The sequence below is a fragment of the Passer domesticus genome, chromosome 17 (genome assembly GCF_036417665.1).
Source record: "Passer domesticus isolate bPasDom1 chromosome 17, bPasDom1.hap1, whole genome shotgun sequence".
In the NCBI taxonomy this organism is placed as follows: domain Eukaryota; kingdom Metazoa; phylum Chordata; class Aves; order Passeriformes; family Passeridae; genus Passer; species Passer domesticus.
This window is the reverse complement of record NC_087490.1, coordinates 12,089,580-12,113,075: the sequence shown is the minus strand read 5'-3', so window position 1 is coordinate 12,113,075 and position 23,496 is coordinate 12,089,580. Positions and strand designations below refer to the sequence as shown.

At 51.2% G+C, this 23,496-nt stretch overlaps 1 protein-coding gene across 8 annotated transcripts in view; it reads left to right on the top strand.

Moving 5' to 3' along the window:
• The window catches only part of NCOR2 (nuclear receptor corepressor 2), a 226,578-nt gene that overhangs the window by 90,298 nt on the left and 112,784 nt on the right, over positions 1-23,496 (top strand). For all 8 annotated transcript variants that reach the window (XM_064392861.1, XM_064392858.1, XM_064392857.1 and 5 more), the window contains exons 4-5: positions 1,963-2,143; positions 21,285-21,464. In XM_064392861.1, the coding sequence (XP_064248931.1) occupies positions 1,963-2,143; positions 21,285-21,464 (361 nt within the window). The remainder of the gene's footprint in view (positions 1-1,962; positions 2,144-21,284; positions 21,465-23,496) is intronic.

Genomic DNA, 23,496 nt, shown 5'->3' with positions numbered 1-23,496 from the left:
TGGGTCTGGGCAGCAGGAAACCTGAGAGGTGCCAGGAGAGATTTCTGGGCTTGCTGGGAAAAGCTGAGGCTCCTTCAGCATGGAAGTGTTTGCAGGTGAAGCGAGCTGTGCTGCAGTGCCAGATCTCAGGGCTGTTCAGCTCTGCAGGGTTTGCTGGGTGAGCTGTACCTTCTGTCTGGGATGTTGGAGCACCAAAGGCAGTGCTGGAGCCTCCCCATTCCCCTGTCCCCTTTTTGCTGGGGAGGAGGAAGAGGATGAGCCAGATTCTGTTTTTGTGTGTCAGCAGCAAAGCTGCTGCCCAATCCCAAACCCACAGCAGCAGAGCTTGGCATGCATGTGCTTTGTGCCTGCTGTTGATGTTTAATTAAAAAAAACCCTCCCAGTTTTATCTTGATTGCCTGGGGCTGGGTTGAGGTGGCCATGCTGCTGCAGGGGAGGGCTCAGGGTGGCGGCTCTGAGAGCGTGGATTTCTACAAAATCCTCTCCCTGGAAGTGAGCCAGGGCCATTACAGCTGCTGGCTTCAGGGCACTCTGGGTCCTTCCCTTTGTGCCATCTTCCCTGAGATTGTTCATGTCAGCAGTCGCAGTTTGTGGGTGGGGGGCAAGCAAGACCCCCTGTCTCCTAGGCTTGCTCTTTCTCCCCCCCTTCAAGCAGCTCCAAAGACTGTTAAGTTTGTTAGAGTTTGGTAACTGGGGAAGACACTTTACCAGCTCAGGAGAATTGCAACAATCTTGTTTAAGAGGAAAAGAAAAAAAACCCATGTTTTTTTCACAAGCTTTGAATCTCCTGTGCTTCATTTTAGTTTTTTTAGGGGACACTTCTGCCTGAAGTGTTAAAAACACACCCTTGGAGCTGCTGCAGCAAAGCTGATCCTAGGGCATAGTTAAAGGTTTAATGTGTTTTTGTAGGATCCATTTACAGTCCCCACGAGAGAATCCTGCTGAGGAAGACAGAAATACAAAAAAAGCTCAACATTTGTTTAAAAAAACCAAAACCAAGCCCACTCTCCAGGTATTACCCACAGCATCATATTTAACAGGTAAAAGGCGTTTGTTTGAGCTCGATGTGACTCGTTGGTGCAGTTATCACTGGATAATGTGCCTGTACAGCCTGCCAGCTCTGTGTCAGAGACGTGCAACTACACGTGGCTGGTTTCTTTCCTCCCCCATCCTGGAAAAATAAATCCCTGCTGTCTAGCCACGGAGGAGTAGGCATTTTTTCTCCAACATCTAATCTTTGGTATTCCTACAGAAGACACTAAATGAGGCAGGTACCTTTGACTAAACAAGCCAAATGTGGCAGAAGGGGGCTCTGCCTTGTCTTGGAGACAGGGGAGGATTTATGGGGTAGATTTGAGGGTTTGCCAAGCTTTGCCTTTTTGTGACCAGCCCAACCCATGTGTATGACAGGGAAGGCTCAGACCTGCAGCCTCACTCGCTTTGTCCTGGTGCAGGGACAGCCACCACTGCATTGGTGGCACAGGAGGTGACAGCAGGGCTCTCCAGGTGACACAGCAGCGCTGGGGAGGGGGACAGCAGGGTGGCCCCTTGTCCTTGGAGGGGGCTGGTGGTGCTGCTCCAGCACAAGCACCATGCCCAGCAGCCGAGCTCTGGGGCTGTGCCTGTGGGTCTGCAGGGACCTGAGATGTGGGAGTGCAGGGCACCTGGCCTCCCCACGTGGATCCTTCTGGAAAGCTGAGCCCTGTCCTCCTCCAGTGGTTTTGGACCTGAGATGTTGGAGTGCAGGGCACCTGGCCTCCCCACGTGGATCCTTCTGGAAAGCTGAGCCCTGTCCTCCTCCAGTGGTTTTGGACCTGAGATGTTGGAGTGCAGGGCACCTGGCCTCCCCACATGGATCCTTCTGGAAAACTGAGCCCTGTCCTCCTCGAGTGGTTTGCAGTCATGGAGCAGGGGAGAGCAGAGGTTGTTTCTTTTCTAAAGGCTCCTTTCCTTTTCTCCCAGATCTCAGGAGCTGCACCTGAGAGCCGAGGGCCATTCCTATCTCTCTGACCTGACCAAGCCATCAGACTTGGAGTTCATTGAAAGCAAGAGGCCACGGCTGGAGCTGCTGCAGGACCCCCTGATGAGGCACTCGCCTCTCCTCAACCAGAGCCAGCAGGGTGGCACCGAGGACCTCTCAAAGGTAAGGGGGCTGCCACAGCTGGGCATGGGGAATCTGCATTTTGGGCTTGTGTGGAGCTGCCTTTGAGGCTCTGAGCTGCTGCTGAGTTCGGTGCAGGTTGTGGTTCCCAATGCATCAAGCAGAGCTTGGAGGTACCGGATGGTTTTCCCTGAGGTGGGGTGAGCTCTCTGGGGGAATGGAAGCATATCAGCTTTCCCCATAACTGTTACAGTGCTGGGCTCTTCTTACTGGGCTATTAGATGCACCAGAACAACTTGGAAGCTCCTGTAGGCTGAATTAAGGATGGTCATGTCTGGCTTTTCTGGATACGCTGCCTTGATTTGATTTTTACTTGACGCTTCTCATTTATCACATCTCTTTATTTAATATTGGTGTTTGAAGGGCTGCAATCGGTTTCTGGTGGTTCTTTAATATAATCTTCCCCAGGAAAGCCTCTCTTGTCCCAGTCTCATTTAACAAAGCAAATCGTTTACTTAGAATTGTCCCCTCTGTGCATGGAATAAATGTTGCAAAGAGAAATCCCTTGCTTGTTTGCCTGTTTGGATTTACTTTCATCTTCTCTTGGGGTAAAATTGTATTTTATTTTACCTCCAGTTTAGACATGCTCCTGGTTGGCAGGAAAGTCTTGCTGGATAAATGTGCTGGGGGCTCTGATGCTTGGTGCAGCTCTGCAGGCTGAGCTGGGAACTGCCAAGCCCTCAGTGAACTGAAAGGGAAGTGACATTCATAACCAGGAAGATGGGGATGGTTTGTTGTATCCCTGTGGGAGCTGATTGAAATAACACAGACAAGAAAGCTCTTCCTTGGGAATGTTGGGATATTCAGACATTTTTTTATCCATACAATACTGCTGGGCTTTACTCTGATCCCTCTGACCTCTCTTCAGTGGGAAGGGTATTTTAACTTTGGAGTAGTTCAGATGCCAAGGGAGGCCTGAAGGCTCTGAAGCATCCTCAGGGGATGTTGTTTGGATGGCTGATGCACTGTTGTCCAAAACAAAAAATAGCCCTCTCCAGAGATATGAGGATACCAGGACGACTTTTCTGTACTCACAGTATTCTCACCAGCAGTTTTGTTCTGCCTCTCACCAGAAAACCATGGATTATCTCAACTATTTGTTCTAACAGGCAGAGCTGCTCTTGAGGAGTTAGTTCATCAGTTTAGGGGATGCTTCTCAGTCTATGACATGTTTCCAAGAAGTACATGCATTTTATGGGACTTAAAACATTGGTTAATGAAAGAGAGAGAGAGCTGAGATGCAATTCAGCAAGACAAGATTATGCTTGTAGTGGAGCCATTTGTAATTTTACAGTCTGGAAGGAAGAAGAAAATGTGGTGTCCTTGACTGGTGAGAGCCTGAGTGGAGCTGGGATTAGGTGCTCTAAACTAGCAGGAGCTGCTTCCAGAGTGGGTTTGATGGAGCTCACTGCCAGACTGGATGATCTCAGTGCTGTTCAAGTGGCTGGGAGAGAAGGCAGGTCTGGGACACAGGATATATCAGCCTTTGCAGCGTGGGAAATTGGGTTGATAGCAGTCTTCTGGTGTTAGTCCTGAGCAGTTGTCCTCAGAGGAGTCTGCAGACTGCTGGTGGTGGACATTTAGGTGGTGGAAAAGCTCCTGAAGCCAGTGTGTGCATTGCTCTGAGCCTCAGCATGCTGGAGGAGCTGCTCTGGGTCCAGGGGAAATGCAAAGAGCTGAGGCTGCCCTTTGGGCACTGGCAGATCTGGGCTGGGGACACAGGTAGAACCTCCTCCTGCACCCACACTAAGCCATCCCCAGCTGAATTCAGCCCTGGGCTCTGAGCTCAGCACCCAGGACAGATGATCAAACCTTCCTGAGAGTCTCTGTGCTGAGGGAGCAGTGGCACACACATGGTGGCAGGACGTGTGTCCCAGTGACCAGAGCTGGAGAGAAATATTTGCTGTTCTGTCTGTGCTGCTGACTCAGTGTCTGATGAAGTCACTCAATACTTTATCTAGGGCAGCTCTGGCAGCTGGGTGAGCTCTTTGGGTGAGAAGCACCACGTGAGGCCAGTATTGCTAAACACACTGCTGGTTGTTTGGACAGAGTATCCCAGGAGCTGTTCCCTTACCCGTTACCCCATTCCTCATTGTTGCAGTCACTGCGTGGGGAGGAGCTCGATTTACTCACTGGGGTAATAGTGCTAGCACTGCTCTTCATGGTGGTTTTGCAGATTGAGCTCATTTTTGCACAGTTTGAGCCCCACAAAGCCCTCAATAAAAAGGGTAGGGGTTTGGTTACACGCTCTGGGCGCCAGCCTGGCTGTCCCAGGGGATGTGGATGTAATGGAAGTTGCTCTCAGGCAGTGGATGCGTCTTGGTCTCTCCTGGTTTCAGAGCAGCCCTTGAGCTGAGATGCAGAATCAGGTCTGTGATGGGATATAAGTTTAGCACATCCCTGATAACCACTGATAACTGGATTTACCAACCTTCAGCTGAGGGGAGAGAAGTCAGCACCATTCCTGCACATTTCCAAGGCCTTTGTTTAGAGCCATAATCCATGCCCTGAACACAGACAGGACAATTGGTGGGGCAACTGCTGCTAACAGGCTTCAGAGTTTTTCGTCCTCTGAAGAGAAGGGATTTCTCATGTCCTTTGTTCCTCATCTACCTCTCCCAAACAGGAGGAGAGCCGGGCCCCTTAAGCTCTGCTCAGTATCACTGCAGCCTCACTCCAGGCAAGGCTGTAAGGAGAAGCTCTTGGATCAGTGCATTTTCCCTGCAGAAAACAGACACACTTTTGGGCAGCATGCCTTTCAAAAGCAGCAGCTTTCAGCTAAATCTCACTTGGATAAGTAAAAGATATTACCTTTCCTTGTGAACCTCACACTGCTCATATCCCCAAACACTGGTGTTTCTTTGCAAGCTGGAGGCAGAAAGTTGTTTTCTTGCCTGCTTTACCCCACTTCAACATCTTTTTCCCTGCTGTTGTGTGTTATCTTGCTTCAGTGCCGTGGTCCTGGGCTCCTGCTGCTGGATGGCCTGCAGGGCTCTGGGAAGAAATGAAACCCCGTGCCCTCTGTGCCAGCTGGGGCTGATGCTTTTCCCCAGGAAGGTTCTCTCTTTATCTGGCTGACAGTAACCAGAACAGCTAAAGCAGGGCTGTTTTTTCAGTTACTGCAAGCCTGGGTGTGGGATTCACTGGAAAAGCTGCTATGATGTGGCCTTGCCAGGTGTGTTCTTGGCAGAGAGGCAGGAGCTGGTTCCCAGGACCCTCAGTGGCTTCTGCTTTCTTTCCAGTAAAGTCAGGGACCTCCCTCAGGTAACAGCAGCCAGGAGTGAAGCAGACAGCCCCACAGCAGGCCAGGGTGATGTGCACAGTCCCTGGTGCCTCTAATCCTGCCTCACAGGGATGGTGAGCATGGCACATCTGGTCAGTCAGTGCCTGCTCTCCCCTCTCCAGAGCTGGAGCTTCATCCTGCCTCTCTCCTGCCATCTCTGCTTATTCCTGTTGTGCTTTCACTGTTCTTCCCATTTTTAGGGCTGCTCTCCCACCACATACGTGGTTTGCTGCTCCTTCCTATAGGATGTGAGTCAGTTGTGATCTGCATTTAGGCCCCTTGCAGGGGCTGGCTGGCTGCACTTACGAGTGGCCTATTGCTCCAACAGGAATTCACTGACAGGGAGCCATGTAATCCCACGGGAATGGGGCTGGGTGGAGGCTTAGGAAACCTGAACCTTGCTGCCATCTGCCCTGGCAGGCTGCTGGTCACTGGGTAAGTCTCTTCCCCTTTCTCTGTCTCAGATTTCCCCATCTGTACAGGGACAATGCCACTTCCCTCTTTTGTAAAATAATTAACAACTGTGGATGGAAAAAGGCAATTAAGAAGCCATGTGTTGTTAAGAATTGGACTCTACATTGTGCAAAGGTTTTAATTTCTTCCCTTTCTGCATGAGCATTTTTGTTTTGTTACGGACTGAAAAATGGAATAAGAAAAGTATGTGTGTGGGGGGAGTAGTCTTGGAAAAGACAGCACTAAGGTCAGGAAATAGGTATGGCAAAACAGAAATTAGGGCAGAGGGTATTTTGCTTTCATACATATCAATGCAGCTTTAAAAGCAATTAATTGAAAAAGGAGGAATTAACACATTTGAAATGCCTTTTTAATGATGCATTGAAGCCAGCAGAGTACATGCCAAATTTCACACTGGCTGCCCGTTCCAGAGCCCAATTTACAATGAACTCCTGGAAGACAGGCTGTGGGATGGAAAGGGCTCTTGGCCAGCCTGCTAGCTCCTGCCCTGGCCACGGGCTGGCAGGGCACCAAGGACAGCAGAAAGGCCTTTCGGGAGCTCAGCCTCCTCCTCCTTCACTGGCCAGAGCCTTGGTCCCTGGTAGCTGCTCCATCCCTGGACACATGCAGCAGGGGAGAGGAGCAGGAGGTGCCTGGCAGCAGGGTTTGCCCTGGTACGGGCTGGAGCAGCAGTGCCACAGCTCCCAGCACAGATAGCTGGGCTGGCTGGTACATCACCAGTTGCATTTCTGCTCCGTGGCTTTGTTATGGGAACATTGATCTGTTGCTGGGATTAACCTCTCAGAGTTTCCAGTGGGCTGGTCTCGCAGTTATTAATGAGACTGGCTGGAACTTGTGTTGACCTTGGCAGAGGCCCCAGTTGGCTTGGAGGTAACTGGCAAAAGCATAATCTCTAATTGAGTAATCCAGGGCTGGGGGAAGGGAGCGGAGGGGCGGCCACGCAGCGCTGCTCTGAGCCGGGAGAGCCGTGCTGCTGCGTGGGAGTGAGCACAGGGCTCACCCGGGAACCAGCAGGCACAGCCAGGCAGCAGCTCGGTTCCGGCACCCCAGGCTCCCTCCTGCAGGAAACAGGCCGGAATTCCAGCGCCTCCCCGTGATTTATTGCTGTGGAACAATGGCGCAGAGGGGCTGGAGAGTGGAACACGCTGTGAGCGTCGGCCGTCCCTGGGTGTGTGTCCTCCCATGGCCTCTGAGAGTGCAGCGGGGATCTCTCAGGGCTCTCCCTTCCCCACGGGAGGTTGTTTGTCACTTGAGCAAAAGAGCTCCGGGCTTGTTTCTCGGGCCTTTGTGGGATGTCTGCAGCAGGGAACGAGAGACAGCGCGGCTCTGGTTTCTCTGCTGGGAGAGGGGGAGATGATTCCTTGGCCAGCTGTGGCTGTGCCCACATCTGGCTGCCAAGCAGCCCTGCAGGATGCCAGGACAGAGGGATCCTGTGGAGCTGTGGTAGCACCAATGCCCAGGGAACACAGCAATGCTGCCAGCACCCTGTTATCCATCCCAGCTCCATCCCTGTTATCCAGAACCCAAGTGAGATGCAGAGACCTGTGGCAGTGCTTGGCGTGACCAGCCCTGTGGGAAATGAAATTCCTCAAACACTCTGCCATGAGAAGAACTTCTTGTCCTGAGGACTGTGGGGTTCTCCACATGCTGTATGGCCTCCCCACCGCTTCTTGGAGGAGTGGACTTCTGTAGAAGCAGCTCTAACCTCAGATCTGAGCAGTGAAATGAAACAATTTCAGCGGGTACAAACACACCTACGTCTTTCCTGCTTTTGTCCTCCTTCCCCTGCAGAGCACAGCAGTTCTTGTTAACTCTCCTTGCAGCTGGGCTCTCCCTGTGAAGCTGAGCCAGTGGGACTGGGCACCCTCAGGACTGAGTGGCCTGGGGTTGTTGAGTCCAGCAGCTGGAGTGGAGCTGGGCTTGTGCAGTCAGGAGGATCCTCCTGTGACGTGTTTGACACCCACCCATCTGCCATGTGCTTGCTCACACTGTCGACTTGTGCCTGATAAAAATCTGGTTGCAAAAAAAAAACCTATTTGGTGGGGTGGGGAATTTACGTTAGGGGAGCAATGATTCAAAGCTATTTCTGGGAAGATGAGGGACGTGTTGGCATTCTCTGTCATTCCAAACATATTTAAAAGCTGAAATATTTGCGTTGTTCACGTTGCCACAGCACAAACACTTCTGGCTGGATTTCCCCTCCCTGCTCTGAAGATAATTTCCAAATCATGGGAGGGTGGGATGAGTGTCAGTGTGTCGAGCCTGCTCAGCTGCGTGTGAGCACACACTGTTGTGGTGTGCAGGCAGAGTGGCATGCCTGGCAGTCCATTCCATTGCCCACTGTGCCAGGATGGCTGCAGGGGGTGGTCAGCAGCCCGTGCCATGCACCAGTGTGGAAGCCAAGGGAACAGCCTGAGGAGTGTTGTATCTGGAATCTCCATCCATGCGTGGATGTGTGCTGGTTTCATTTGAAAAACAGATGCTTTTGGGCGTTGCATAGTCCTTGAGAGAGGTTTGGCTCCTCCATCTGGACCTGGGCTGAGGGGTGGGGGAAAGGAGCTCCATGATTGCAAGACAACTGGTTTTATTCCATTTCTCAGCTGAAGCTCCTGTGGCCAAAGAGCTGACTGTGGTCTGAGAGACTTGGGTATGGCAGGAAAAGCCCTCGTGGGCTGCAGAAACATTCCAGAGGCAGGATGTAAAAACCTTGGACCCTTCCCTGAGCTGCCTGCAGCCTGGCTCTCCCCTTCCCTGTCTGCTCCAGCCTGCAGTGCTCCTGGAGCCACAGAGAGCAGGGCCAAGGCTCAGTGCAGCTGGAAAACCAACAGGAGAACTGCTGGTGCCTCGAGCAGAGGTTGTGTCACACTTCTTCAGCTCGTTTGTGGTGATTGACATCCCAAACAACCTTTTAAATTGCCTTTCAAGCCACAGCGGTGGCGAAGGACGGTGTGATAAGGCTGGCTGCTTCTGGGAACCTGCTTCATCATTTGCATAATTGGACTTTTCTGTTCCACTCAGTCAATATTACAAGGCTCGCGCAGTGCGGCATCTCACCTGATCTGCTGGAGGGAAAGAAAGCCCCCTGACTTTGTGTGCCTCACCCCTGTAATTGGAAGAAATATTTCTGGCTCTGTGCTTGCAGGAGGCAGTGTGCTGAGCTGGGTGTGCTGTGTGCATTCATGGAGACTTTTCTTCTCCATCTAGGAAGTGTTTGTACATGTTGTAGGTATCTGTTTTATCTGGTAGCAAGAGTTCTAATGTGCCCTGTTTTGTCCTGGAAATGCAGGAGAGAGGAGAGCTAGCTTGCTGCTTTGTCAGTCCTTAGGTGGGATTTAGGAAATAGTGTTGGTATGGCAGGAACTGATGCTGGTCTCCAGGGCATGAGGATGGGTGTGCCAAACACCATTTTCGCCTGGGCTCAACTGGTTGTGTTCATTTGTGTTAAAAATTCCTCTCCTGGAATAAAAGTCAAGGGAAGAGTTTGGTCCTGGTAACAAGAAGAACATCCTAGCTGGTTTTTCCCCTCCTTGCAGTCTCTTCCTGATCTGTTTTCTTCTTTTCCCTCATGTTCTGGGAGGGGGTGTTGGAGCTGCTGGGCAGGGAGCGTTGCTCCAGCTCCCACCAGATCCAGGCACACCCTGGGATCTGTCCAGTTAGTGCAGGTGACCAAGCAGCAGGAGCTTGTTACCAATTTGCAAGCACGTACATCTCACAGCTGAACTGCTCCTCCCTCCTTGTTCAGCGTCCTGCATGCCCTGCCTACCCAAGGGTCTTCCTGGGAACAACTTGGTGACTTCTCTGTGGACGTACAGCACCGAGCACATTTTTGGCACTGTACTTCTCCTTGTCTGGGAAGTGCAGCCCATCAGCAGTCCTGACTCACACAACGAAAGCCAGTGAGTTGTGACACCCATCAGATTGATTCTGGGTGCTGTGTTTTGAGGAGGAGGGTATTTCATGCTGATACCTTCCTTCCCAGCGTGGGGTGGAAGCTGTGGAGGAGATGCAACAGCAATCAGTGGTGTTTGCCTGCTGCTGCTGGAGGGGATGGAGTGGGGGAGTGATTTCAGGGATGGATTTGGCAGAGATGAGGTGCTCCTCTTTGTGCCTGTGGTGATGGAGCTGTAATAACATATTGAACATGGCAACAGCCCTTGCTAAAGCTCTGTGACTTCACGTTCGTGCTTCGTGGAGCTTCATCTCCTAACAACACCCTTAGCATCCATAACAAGAGAGGAACTGTCGAGTGCCAAAGGCCTAGTTAAAATCACTCGCTGAAAACCTCCTTTCTTTTTGGACCTAAACTTGCTTTTTAAACAGAAAAGCTCCTTGGCTGTGTTTTAGGCAGAGCACACTGAGGGTTTTTTGGCTGTGCAGCCCCGTGCTGCATGGGGGGGCCGGGGGGCCATGGATGCTGGTGTGTGTCAGGAATGCTGGCTGCGTGCTCGGAGAGCAGAGAGGGGTTGTTTTAGGACAAGCTGACAGGCCCTTGGCTTGTTCTGCTGCTCTCGAAAAATGTAATTCTAATTCTTGGCACCTTTTTCCAGGAGGATAAGGAGCGGGAGCACAGTGGAGCCTGTTCCCTCTGTCCTTGGAAATGGGCTTTTACCCAGCAGCAGAGCTGGCTCATGAGCTCTGCCCTACCCCAGCTTTGGTGGAGCAAAAGTAGGAACTAGTGGGGGAGAGAAGCAGTGTGGGATGAAATGACCTGAACCACCTCCTTGCAGTCCTGATGTCTGTCCAGTTACCCTTTGCTCATCCCAGAGCTCTGACAGAGCATTTTTGGCAGGTGCCAGTGTTCTGCCCAAGTTCTGCTTGCCTTCATCTGGCCTTAATCCTGCACCTGGCACCCTTTCCTGAGAGGAAGAAGCACCCTGTCCTCTGGCAGTGCCACGCAGGAGAGGAGGAGATGGGCACTGCTTGTGGTGTTTCCCAGTCCTCTGCTGCATCCTGAGGGATTCTCCAGGGCTGCAGAGCCCGTGGCATCCTGCTCCAGCAGGTGCCCACAGTGGATTTCTCTGCTGCCATGGCACTGCCTCCCCTCCTCTGCCTGCATGGTAATGCTTCCTAGGCTTGGCTTAGAGCAACGTGCTCACTGCCCCAACAGGGTCTGATTCTCTCCTGTGCTGTTCCCTGAGGAGCAGCAGTGATCCTTTCTGCTTTCTGATCTCCACTTTGGATGCTGCTGTTCCCATGGCTGCCTAAAAAAGAGCCATTGCCTCGTGCAGGTCGAGCTGTCACACGTGGTTACGTGACCAAACCAAGCACAGGCTTTTATTTCGAGCTGGTTTGCAGCTCTGTGTTATTTTATCTCATGCAGCCATCTCAGGTATGATGTAGAACAGATTGCCCCCAGCAGCTAATGTGTTTCTGCCTCGGCAGCAGACAGAGTGGCAGATGTAAACATAGGAATGTTGCAGGCTTTCAAACACTAAAAACTCCTACAGAATAGGCAGGTATGTGTGTATAAAGATATACAGTGCATTCTATGAAAGGCTTTCAATGTATTTGGAGAGAGATTTGTAAATCTGTGAAACCGTGTGTGTATACTTTCTATAGGTTTTTAGGTAAATGAAAAGCCTACATTTTTTATATATATATACAAATATATGTCTATATATTTATATATGCTGCCTCCTATTCTTGTAAGCTGTTTTTTCAAAGGCTTCTTCTAGCCTTGTTCAGTGATTCTGCCTTCAGCTGCCACAAGGAGAAAGACTCCCAGTCTCGAGCAAAGCTAAATATTGATTTGAGTCAATCTGGGTGCACTTGGAGACATCACTAGTGTTCATGAATGCAGCATAATCGCTGATTGGAGTGGGGAAATTTCATCATAAAGGCCCCAAAAGGGAGGTTTATTATTGCTTTCTTCCAAATGCCTGAATTTTATTAGCTTCAGTCATTCTTGGCAGGGCAGTGGAATGGGATTTTATAGTTAGCAAAGGAAAAGTAAACACAGTAATCATTTCACAGCCCTGTGCCTGCCAAACCAAGATGGAAATTCCAGCCTTGGTGGGAAGCTGCTGCTTTGCTAACAGATAATAACAAATTCACTGTGGGCTTATTCTTGCTGTGGGAGCTGAGATGTTCAGGTTTCTCTGTAATTCCCTGGTCTGGGGAAGCAGAGGTGCTTCATGGTTTTCTGCAGGAACAGGCCGGGAGAGGTTTGTGGTTTGAGCAACTCCCACAGCCATTCCCAGGTAGAAGTGGTGTTTCTGCTTGGGGCCTTTGGGAGCTGCTCTGTCCCATGCTCTCGTTGGTATTTGGTTTTTCCATGGCAGGAATTGCTCTGATGGCAGAGCTGAGCAATGCTGAAGGTGTGACACATTTGAGACAGACATCCTGATGCTCCCAGCACCCTGAGCCCATCTCTGCTGCTGAACGGGGGCAGGGTTATTATGGCAAAAAAAAATCTCAGCATAAACCTAAAACTCCCACGTAAGGTTTGTGTTGTGTGTTTTCCTGGGCTTGTCGAGGTGCAGGGCTTGGCTGCCAGCTGAGATCTGGAGCAGCAGGTCCTGCTGTGTTTCCTGGTGCTGGGGGATGCTCTTTCTGCTTCCTCCAACCATGGGCTGGGGGTGGCTGCCACTGTCCCCACCTGCCACCACAGCATGCCACCTCCTGATGGAAAACCAGGCAGAGCAGCGAGGGAAATGTCTCCTCAAACAAGGAAAATGCTCCTCAAACAAGCAAAATGCTCCTCAAGCAGGCGGCCAGTGTGGAGGCAGCCCCTTCCACGTGTCTGCACAATTTTTAGAACAATGAGGCATTGAGCACAGCGGGCTCTGAGGGATGGTGCAGCTGACAGGGCTGTGCACCACCCGTGCTCCTGTCAGCACCGAGCCTGCCGGGGTGCTGGCCGTGCTGGGCTGTGTCCCACATCATCCCAGAGCTGCTCGTGGGGTCTTTGGGATGGTCACTGGATGTGCTTTGTGCAGCCTTGGGGGCTGCTGGTGGATTCCTCAGGCAGCAGAGGTGGTGTCCCCACTGTGTCCCGCATGGTTTTTACAGCTGAGAGGTATTTGATGTCCTGCTTCCTACACCTGAGAGCTCAGCCAGGGTGTTGGTGGCCCTGCAGCAGTGGCCCTGAGGACACTGGAGTGAGGTGGTGACATGCAGCTGGCAGGCACAGCCCGCTGGGTTCCGTTAGCAGCAGTTACTTCAGTTTGGGGAGCTGACACAGTTGGAGCGGGAGCTGCTGGGGCTGAACATCCTCCAGGACATCATCCTGGACTCCTCATCCCGTGCTGTGAGTCTTGGGAGAGTTGTTGGGAACCTTGGCTTGGTGCAATGGCTCTTGCATGCAAGAGGAGGTCTGGGTTGTCCCACAACACAGCTCAGCTGCTGCTCAAACCATTTTAGATCTTGTTTGCATTTCCTTTTTCCATCAGTCAGTCTCCTCCTCGGTAGGCAGCTCAGTCTCTGGGATTTGGAGAAAATAATTTTGGGGGATGGTTGTGAGAGAGGGAGGGAGTGTGAGCTGCCTTTAAGTGTATCTCACTTGCAGCAGAAGTGGTTAAATAGAGCTGTCTTCAATCATTCCCTTCCCTCCCCTCTAAATTTGATTCCCCTTCAAGCCAAATTCCCAATATTGATGTTGTGTGCCATCCTGATTAACTCCCAGACAAACCCCTGCTTCCCAGGGCTGCCCTGTGTGCATCCCGCTGGGATGTGTGTGGCTGAGGAGTCCCTGCTCCTCCTCAGCCTCCTGCCTCCTCCCTGGCAATAGGAGGAAATTTAAATGTTTCTGAAGAGCAACATTTCCATTTCAAAAGCTGTTCGTTCAAGTGCGTCTGGAGTGGGATTTCTCTCCCCCACTCCTCTCTGAATGGGAGCTTTAGAAGTCTCATTTCCTCTGCTTGATAACACCAGGCTGAGAAGGGCTTTTGTCTTTTCATTTCCCCTCAATTTTTTATTTTTAAATCAGTGAGGTTTGGAGAAGCTGCCGTGGTGGATTTTCCCTCCTCCTCCCATCTTTGCCCATGTGCTGGAGGATGCACCTGGCATCACCCAGTGAATGAGCTGGAGCTTCCTGGGCACAGCCCACCTGGGAGCAGCCTGGCAGTCCCTCCTGGGAGCAGAGGAGGGGGTTTGCTGCCCTGTCCCTGCTGTGGAGCTCCTGGGAGCAGATTTGCTGCCCTGTCCCTGCTGTGGAGCTCCTGGGAGCAGATTTGCTGCCCTGTCCCTGCTGTGGAGCTCCTGGGAGCAGATTTGCTGCCCTGTCCCTGCTGTGGAGCTCCTGGGAGCAGATTTGCTGCCCTGTCCACGCTGTGGAGCTCCTGGGAGCAGATTTGCTGCCCTGTCCCTGCTGTGGAGCTCCTGGGAGCAGATTTGCTGCCCTGTCCCTGCTGTGGAGCTCCTGGGAGCAGATTTGCTGCCCTGTCCATGCTGTGGATCTCTGTGCTGCCCTTCCCAGCCATCCCACAGGCTCTGGGGTCCCAGCCCAGGTGCTGAGCCTGGCTCAGGATCTGTGCCTGTGTTTCCAGCACATGATGCTGCAGTCCTGCTCACTGTTTGCCCGCCTGCTTTTTTGGCTGATGTGGCTTTTCCAGTTGGTGTGAAGTTGTATTTTTTGTCAGGATGCTCAGCAGAGAGCAGGTGTAAGCAGATGTAGTGCCCAGCTCCCACGTGTGCAGGACTGATGGGTGTGGATGCAGGCACTGTCCCAGCAGTGCAATGGCATTTGTGCTGTTCACTGGTATAAAAGGGATTTTTATCCTGCAGAAGTCTTTTTTACAACACCTAAGCTTGCTTTTCACACAATATCTAGGCCTGGAGGACTTTCTACCTGCTTGAGGGACAGCTGGGATTTGGCAGGGACTATTCCAGCACCTTCTCTCAGAGGGAACTTGCCTGCTGGGATTAAGATGGACCTTAATGTTTCATCCATGCCTGGTTGACATGCTGGGAAGACTCAGAACTTGCTTTACTGCATGTGGTAATTGGAAGAGGATGAGTGATACTGGAAAAAGAAAAAAAAAGGGAGACTAAAGCTTTGAAAGGCATGGAGTGAGTGTTCATTCCCTGAGGTTTACTGGGCTGGGTGGCAAGGTGCTTCCTAGGCTGCTGCAGGAGATTTGGGGATTGTGCCTGCACCCCCAGGCAGGCACCTCCCTGAAGAAACTCCCTGAGCAGCAGGCACAAGCAGAAATGCAAAAACAGGCTCTGGTGATGATTCAGAGGTTCCTGTGGAAGCTGCCTGAAATGGGCTGACCCCAGGGAGTGCAGGGGAGGTTTGAGCCCCAGCAGGGAGGAGCCAGGCTCTGCCATGAGCTCCCCATTGCCTTTAAAATGTGATTCCACATCCAGGGGTGACCCCTCTGCCTGGCTGAGTGCCAAATTGGGCAATTAAAAATTTCCCTCCCTGCCTTGGCACGTCGTGTCATCAGAGGCTTTTTTGCAGTTTGGTCCTTTTTAAGAGGTTTCAAAATGAGCTGGTGTGTGCAGTGTCAGCACGGGTGGCTGCTGGCTGAACAAATTACAGAGAGAGCATTAAAGTTGCAGCTGGAGGAGTGGAAGGGTTTGAGTTTGACTTGTCCTGCCCTTGTCTGCTGGAGCAGCAGGGCCCTGTGTTTGCTGGAGCTGCCCCTCTGCTCCCAGCCTGGGGCTGGCTCTGCCCTGGCTGCTCTGCTCCATCCTCCTCATCTGCTGGGTGGGCTCGGGCTGTCTGTACCTGCCCAAACCATGCATTTATTCACAGCTCTTTTTGGGTCCCTGCTGTTGGCCTGGAATGCTCCACTCATGCCAGCATCTCTTCCATCTCAGCCTTTTCCTTCCCCTTGTAGAAGTGCAGTTCCTTTCCTGCAGCTTCCCAGAACCAGGACCTCACTCTGCCTGCCTGCTCCGTTCCAAGTCATTCCCCTAAGGCAAGCACCAAGATGAGATTTTTATTAATTTTTTTCCTTTGGCTTGGACATTTTTGCAGTGTTAACAAAAGGCAAGTCGCTGGCAGAGAGTCTTACCAGATGTATCAACTGTACTGAAGATGCTCAAAGAAAAAGTTCCCAGAATCTTTCTGAATGTTGCAGAAAGGCATATTTTCTTGTAAACTTGTTCTTGGAAGTGACAGAGTTGTTTTGGCTGAAATTCCCTGTTTAGGGAAAAAAAAAAAGAAAGAAAAAAAGACTAAAAATGCCTAAAGCTGATATTCAGCATGGAAAATTTCAGTCCAGACAGTTACTGTTTGAACAAACTTAAGGCCAGCTGAAAATCCAGGGATGCAGAATAGGCAGTGTTGGGGAATTCTTAATGAGAGGTGGAGCAATTAGCTCCTCGTTGTAATGAGTAGATGGGTAGGTGAGAATTCATCACTCCTCTAAGTCAGTGGGGAACGCTCGCATTTAATGCAATTATTATCCACTAATGGGGAGGCGCAGGAAGGGAAGGGAAAGGGAAAGGGAAGGCACAGCATCCATTTGTCGGGTAATGCCTTCGGTGCCGTGGGAGTTTGCCTGAGTCAGGATTTCCGAATTTGACCCGTTATTTTAGGCTGAGCCCCTGAGTGTGCCTGCTGGTGCTGCTGTAGAATTCTGCAGAGCTGAGATCCAGAGCAGCATCTGTTCCCTGGAACAGCACGGAACAGCTCTTCAGAGCACCAGCAACTTTTGGGAGAGCAGATACAAGGCTTTGGTTATTGCATTTACTGAGGCTGGCAAGGTTTTACCACTCTCATAAATCTGCCAGGGAGGGGTCAGCATTTGGTACTGGTTTTGCAATTAAATTGCTTCAAGCTGTTGAAACATTGGGGGAAGTTTTTTGACCTACTTTCGTGCAAGCTTTAGAAATTGTTGGGATGCTTTCTGCTCTGTCTGCGTGGAATTCAGCTGGATTACGGAGGAAAGGAATTTCGTGGGCCTGCTCGTAAAGTCAGATCTATTAAAAAAAAAATAAATTAAATTTAAAAAAACGTGGCTTTGTCTTCAGACAGCTCCTTGGTCCCCAGCTTCATGAATTCCCATGAGAGCACGTAGTGGGCTGCATCCAGTGAAAGCAATCCCTGTTTTAGACATGCCATGGAGAGTGGGCATGAAGGAAGGAGGTGGATGATGCCTTGGTCCCACAGCTGGCATCCCTGGGGAGCACGTGGGGACACAGCCCACCAAGATCCCAGCCATATTTGAGAATTAAAACCTCCTTTGAAGGGCCAGGCTGCAGAAAGAGCCCTTAGCACAGCAGATGGCCACGAACAAAAGAATTGCAGTTACTCCATGTACTTTTCACTGCTCGGACTCCCTGACTTTTTGTACTCATGCACCTCCCTGGGGAAACGAGACATTAATTTTCAGCTCCATAACTTTTTCCCTCTGTCAGTGCTGTCATCCTGGGGTTTAAGATATGTCAGAATGTGTTGGACACTTCCCCAATTAAAAAACCAAATTCCTTTGGTCTGTATTTGGCTCACTTAGGGGTTTTGTATGTGTGTTTTTACCTAAAAACCTGACTGATGGAGAAGTGGGGTTTTGCTTTCCTGCGTGGTTCTCATCTCAGGGAGTGTGGGAAGCCCTGGGGGCTCAGTGTCTGCTCGGAGTGTGATGCTGCTCGTCCCACGGCTCCTGGACAGGCAGGATGAGCTGCTGGCTCTGCAGGGTGGCACAGCCCCACACGGATGGGGCTTTGGGAGAGGTGTTGGCTGGTGGAGTGCTGGAATGTTCCCTGGCTCAGTGCTGCCATGAGAGGCTCGGGTGGTGGAGGCATCCCCACAAGGAGATCCCCTGATCACAAGTTCATGTGAGGGATTTTTTTGGGAATTAATTTGAGCACAAATGGAGTGGCCCCAGCCTGTCGTCCCTGCTTTGGCAATCTCCTGCAGCCCGGGAGGACAGGAGATGTGTGAGTGGGCAGGAGCTGCAGATAACACCTCTTAATCCCTCCTGGCGCTCCAGCAGGAAATGCTGCTGCTGGCTGATAATTAGAAAGTGAACAGACTGTGGAAGAGATGATGCTGGCATCCCTAAATCTCTGTCCTGGGCTTGGGGGAACATCACTAATGATCTGGATTAGAGAGGCAGGGAGAGACCTGGGCTCAGTGAGGATGAGATGTAGGGCAAACACCGTGAGCCGTGCTGGACATCCTGAGGCTCGTCCTGCAAGCAGCTCTGCCCTCCTGGGCTCTGCAGGTTGGGAAGCTCCACTGGGGGGGTTTCAAGATGCAGTCAAGGGATCAGCAAGGTCAAAATGCACTTTGCAGCGAGAGTTAGGTGCAGATGGAGCAGAACTACCAATGTGCTGTCTCCTGAGGGTGGGAAGCAGCTGGAAGAATGACCCTTCAGGAAGCTGGGCTGCACCCAGCTGTAGCTGCTGAGCTGCAGCAGGGCACAGAGGCCCTTTTAAATCCCCCCACCTCCATGACTTCTCTGTGAGTATCACAGGCTGGGTCAGTAATGCAGAATAAGCAGGTGGAGATGGGCTGGTGCAGGTTCCAGTGTGTCCTGGGACCACGCTTGGGGTTCCCAATGTAATTTTTTCTTGTGGACCAGGTGTTGGTGTGTCTGAAGGCAGGGACATCAGATTTACCTGGAGATTTACTTGCTCTTCAAGGCATCAGTTGGCTTATCCTTCTCCTTCCTCTCTTTCTTGCATGTATTTAAAGTCACTGCTTTATAGCAAATAGCAGCCTTGCTCCATCGGCTGTGTTGGGAATTTTTATTCCTAAGCGTGTAGAAGAAACCCACCCCAAAGTCTGGCCTTGCTCTTTGACAACCTCCTCAGTGATAATTGTTTTCTTCAGTGCCAGCACCTCCTCTTGCTGCGGGGAGGTTTGTGCAGCCTCTGCCCCCCTCACACCCACCCTTGTTATCATATAAATCACAAAACAAGGCCAGGGATAAACAGGAGCTGCAGTAGCTGTTAGCCGTGTGTAAAAACAAATCACATGGAAACAGTATAATTACTGAGAAAATATCAACTTGAGTAATGCAGTAATTGTTTTCTTCCCTCCAGCAGATTTATTCCACCTCTCCCAGCTCTTGCTGGTTGGGAAGTCTGTGACTTCACGTTAATAAGGAGAATTTCACATTTCACACTGCACTTGCTCAGGGTTTGACACTGTCTAGAGCAGGGGAAAGTATTTTGAGGGTTTCTTGAGAGCTGTGGGAAGCAGAGCATTAGTTGAAATATCTCTGACCATTGGGGTCTCCCCCGTGCTCTGAGCAGACTCTGGTCTTTGCACACCTCTTTTCAAGCCATTTTTGTGATTTATAAAGGCTTCTTTATGCCTTGCATAAATTCATTTTAGATGTCAGCACTGCACACACGAGATTTCTTTTTGCCTTTAGTTTTGTTTTTTCCTTCTTTTTGCTGCTTGTCATTTTGTTGATTTAGAGAGGTGCTTGTGACATGACAGTGCCCAGTATGTGAGGTCCAAGGACATTGCCTCTCTCTGTTGCTGTAATCATCTCCTAATACCTGATGATGATGATGTTTGTGCTGTGACTTGCAGCTATTTCCCTTACTCAGCTTTGCTGCTCTTTTGCTTCAGATTCCGCAAGGTAAAAAGATAAAAATGTATCAGGATCCAGGTTTCCAAGATGTTTTGTTCCAAGTAGGAGTTTAAAGATGTCCTGTCCTGCGCATTGGCAGATGAGAGAAAGTATCATTTGTTTCATGTGCACAGTGAGGAGCCTTTCTGTGCTGCATTTTTGGCAGGTAGCTTCCTTTCCTTTAGAAAAACCTACCCACCTACAAGCCACTGCCACTTCCCCTTCCTGTGCCTTAATCTGAGCAAGATTTCATGAACAGCTAATTTATCTTTTGCTTCTTGTGGTTGTCCTGCTCCTCTTGACTTGAAAAAAAAAACCCAAAACCACAAAAAAAAACAACAAACCCACTTGTGGAGAACACAAAGCCTTCCCATGGCAGCAGGCTGACCATTTTTGATGTCTAATACTGGGAAAGTAAAACAAGAAGGGATCTTCTCTTCAGGATTCTCCAGAAAGCTTTAATGTTCTTCTAATGGATGCTGCTTCTTCTAATGGATGCTGGATACAACCAGCTTAGCATTTCTGTGCCTTTGTGCTCCTGGGGTGGATGGGGCTGGGGTAGGACAGTGAGAGGGGGGTTTTGGGGTGCCCCTTTGCCTTCTGTCCCTTGATGGCAGCAGTGGGAAGGTGGTGCCTGCAGGCTGCACCCTGCACAGAGCAGTGTTGCCTTTCTACAGGGCTGCTGGAATGAAGGTGGCAGAGTTCTTGCCTTGTTTGCCTCCCCCATCCCTCCCCTCCCCTCCCAGCAGCTGCACTCTGCTGCCTGCCCAGCCCAGCACTGGTTTAGGGTTACCAGTGGAGCCACTGCTCCTCTCCTCCCCCTCCAGGAAAAGAAATCCATCCTCTCACTAAGCAAATGAATAGATAAACTTTTAATTAAGGCGCTGGGTGGCTGCCAGAGAGGAGTGTCCTGGGTCAGGGAAGGCTGGTGGTGTGCTGTGGTCCCATCTGTGTGACCAGTGGCTGTTCAAGAGCTGCCTCATCCCAGGTGTGTCCATCCCTGGTGGGCAGGAGTGGGCTGCTTGCCTGGGGCTGCAGAGGGGAAGGGTGAGGCAGGAGAGGCAGCGTGGCTGTGGGCTGCTCCTGGCACACCAGAAACTGGGCTCAGCAGAGGTGTTACCTGCTGGGGGCAAAGCTGGATGTTTTGGTGTGCTCTGCTCCCTGTCATGGCCGCAGAGGTTTTGCTGATCTCTCCAGTCTCTCTGACTTGAAGGGTCTTGTTGAGCTGAGAGCCTCTTCACCTGGAATTTGAAAAATGTCAGTTTGGTCTGTTTTTTATCTTGATTCACCTATCCCCTTTTTCTCCATATTTGGATGGATGCATTCAACGTCCAACACTCAGAATATCCCCAGGGTTTGGGAAGAGATGGAGAAAGACAGCCATGAAGGAGCTAGGAGCCTTCTTTCCTCCCAGGGCTGCCCTCCTAGCCCCTTCTCCTTCAGCATGGCTCCTGCTGCTCTTGTCTCTGTGGCACTGTCTGAGGAGGACGTGGCTGTGGTGTCTCATTTTTGCCTTGAGAGAAGGTGGTGTAGCCTTGAGCCCTCTGAAGGGGCAGTGGTGCTGGGAGCTCCTGAATATGGATGGGTTTATTGATCCTGTGAGAACATGAGCAGCACTCAGGGTGCTGTGAGCCTCTGAGGCTTTGCCAGGAGGAAGAGCTGCTGTCATGTCCCTGGGAGAATAACCTGGATCTCTTTGGAGATGCTGGAGGTTGTGGAGCACTGTGGTGATGTGGTCTGACAGCTGGTACTCCCTCGTCTAGCAGGTTTTTCTGAGGGTTCTGTGCATCTCAGCAGGCTGGGAATGGGCCAGGGAGCTGTGGGAGGACGAGAGAAGGATCCAGAGTCTCCTGGGAGGGAGATGATCCGGATGTTTTACGCTTCCCAGGATCGTGGCCTGCCCGGCAAGCTGGAGCCCGTGTCGCCGGTGAGCCCTGCCCACGCCGAGGCCGAGCTGGAGCTGCTGCCCGCCCGGCTCTCCAAGGAGGAGCTCATCCAGAACATGGACCGCGTGGACCGCGAGATCACCATGGTGGAGCAGCAGATCTCCAAGCTGAAGAAGAAGCAGGTAAGAGGCTGTGGTCTGGGTGGGAACACGTGTCCTTGCTTCTGCATCCTGCCACAAGCCCTGTCCTTGTCCCTGCGTGGCCACAAGAGGGGAAGTGGCAGTGCCAGTGCCCCAGGATCATCTGTGTCCCTGCTGTGCCTGCAGTCTGGAGCTGTAGTCACACCATGAGGGAGAGAGCTTTGGAAACCCAGCTCGTAGCTCTTTGCATGTCAGAGAACCTGCAGGAGAGAAAAACGTGTCCTCAGTGCCTTGGCAGTGGAATGCAGGTGGTGAGCAGCAGAGCTGGAAGCACAGCCTGGGTTGTCCGAGTCATCTGGACAGCCCAGCGTAGCACAAGGTCTTTTCTTTGTCCTTTCCAGCAATTGTCTCTCCCCAGTGCTGTTGTTGCTGCCAGTATTCAGTACTGGGTTGTTTAAACAGTGCTGCAATGACCAAATGGCCCTTCCAGTGCCTCCAGTCCCCTTTCTCTGGGGCTTCCCAGCTCTGCAGCCTTGAGCAGCATCTGATCCAGCTCCAGTCAGGGCTGTGCTTGAGCAGGGATTTCAATCTGATCCTCCTGGCTGCAGCTTTACCCTGCACAGGAGCACTCCCCAGCAAAAGGATGGCCCACTCAGTGTTGGCCTGTACATAATTACCATAAACCCATTAAGAGATTAATATGACAAAACCTTCAGGGACATCTGTGAAAAAACCCACAGACTTAAGGGCTTTCACTTTTTAAAGCAAATCACTTCTCTGCCTCTTTTTGTCTGGTTGTTTTATTTTCTTTGCTTGGGATGAGTTTCTGAACTCCCTGATGGCTGCTAATCCCAAACTGCCCAAGAGGAAAGGCCTTTCCCAAGGGGCTGTAGCTACAGTAGGAATTTGGGAATGGAGCAAAACCTCTTGTTGAAGCTCCTTAGAATGAGCATACACTTGCTCTTCCCTGTGAGATCTGTATTTTCCCATACCAAACACAGTTCCTTTCTGTCCTGCAAGACAAAGCAGGAATATTTTCATTTTGTTTTCAAACAACGCGGTTTAATTAACGCGAAGGACCCTTTTTTGGCATGTATTGCAGTGTATCTGCAGAGGTGTCTGAGCAGAAGCAGCTGTGCTGGGGGTGTGAGGCAGCAGCCCTGTGTGCAGCTCACGGGGCCCAGAGGAACATCTGGAGTGATGGAAACCACAGAGGTTCCTCTTGCTGGTTTGGGGTGAAGGCAGCCCTTCCCCTCTCCCTCGTAGGAAGCTCAGACAGAATGTTGGTGTCCTCTCCCACCTGGAGAGGGCACCTGGCTGCTGGTCTGTGTTTTTCACTCACATTTGAGGAAAGAGATGCCCACCACAGTCATTTCCTGCTCTGGAACAGGGCTTCCCAAGTGGGGAGGGCAGGGAAGGTCCCTGTCATGGCAGCTGGGAGGACTGAGAGCTCTGATGATCCACTGCCTGATGATCCACTCAGGGATGCTGAGGAGCTGCTGCTGATGCTGACAAGAGCAGCATATGCTCCTCGCCCTTAAAATCAAACTGTCTTTCCGTGAGGAAATGGGGTTTTTATTGTTGGCTGCTCAGTTGCTTTATTTCTTTCCTAGGAACAAATTTTATGATTCTTCCTGCCCGCAAAAATTCTCTGTTAAATGGGGAAGAAGGTGAAAGTGACTGTTGGCAGTAAAAGTGTCCCCTCCCTTCCTTTTATTCTATTTTTTTTTTTAATTTTTGGCACATGGTGGCAAAGTTATATGGTAGCAAAAATAACCTCCCCACTATGGCCTCCTTCCCTCTCTGGCTGGAGCCTTCCCCATCCCAGTCCTCCAGCAGAGCTAGCACATCTGGGAAGAAGTGTTTTTGGAGCAGGGGGACCTGTCTGGGATGCTCCAGGAACGTTTTGTGCATCTGTGCATCTGAGCTGTCATTGCAGGAGCACGAGTGAGGGAAAGCAGTGAGCCTGGAACAGATACTGCTCCTGCAGGAACGTCAGTGGAGCAGGGGAGAAGTTGTATGCAGCCAGAATATCCTAATGCTTTTCCCCTCTGTCTTTGGGAGGCCTTCTCAG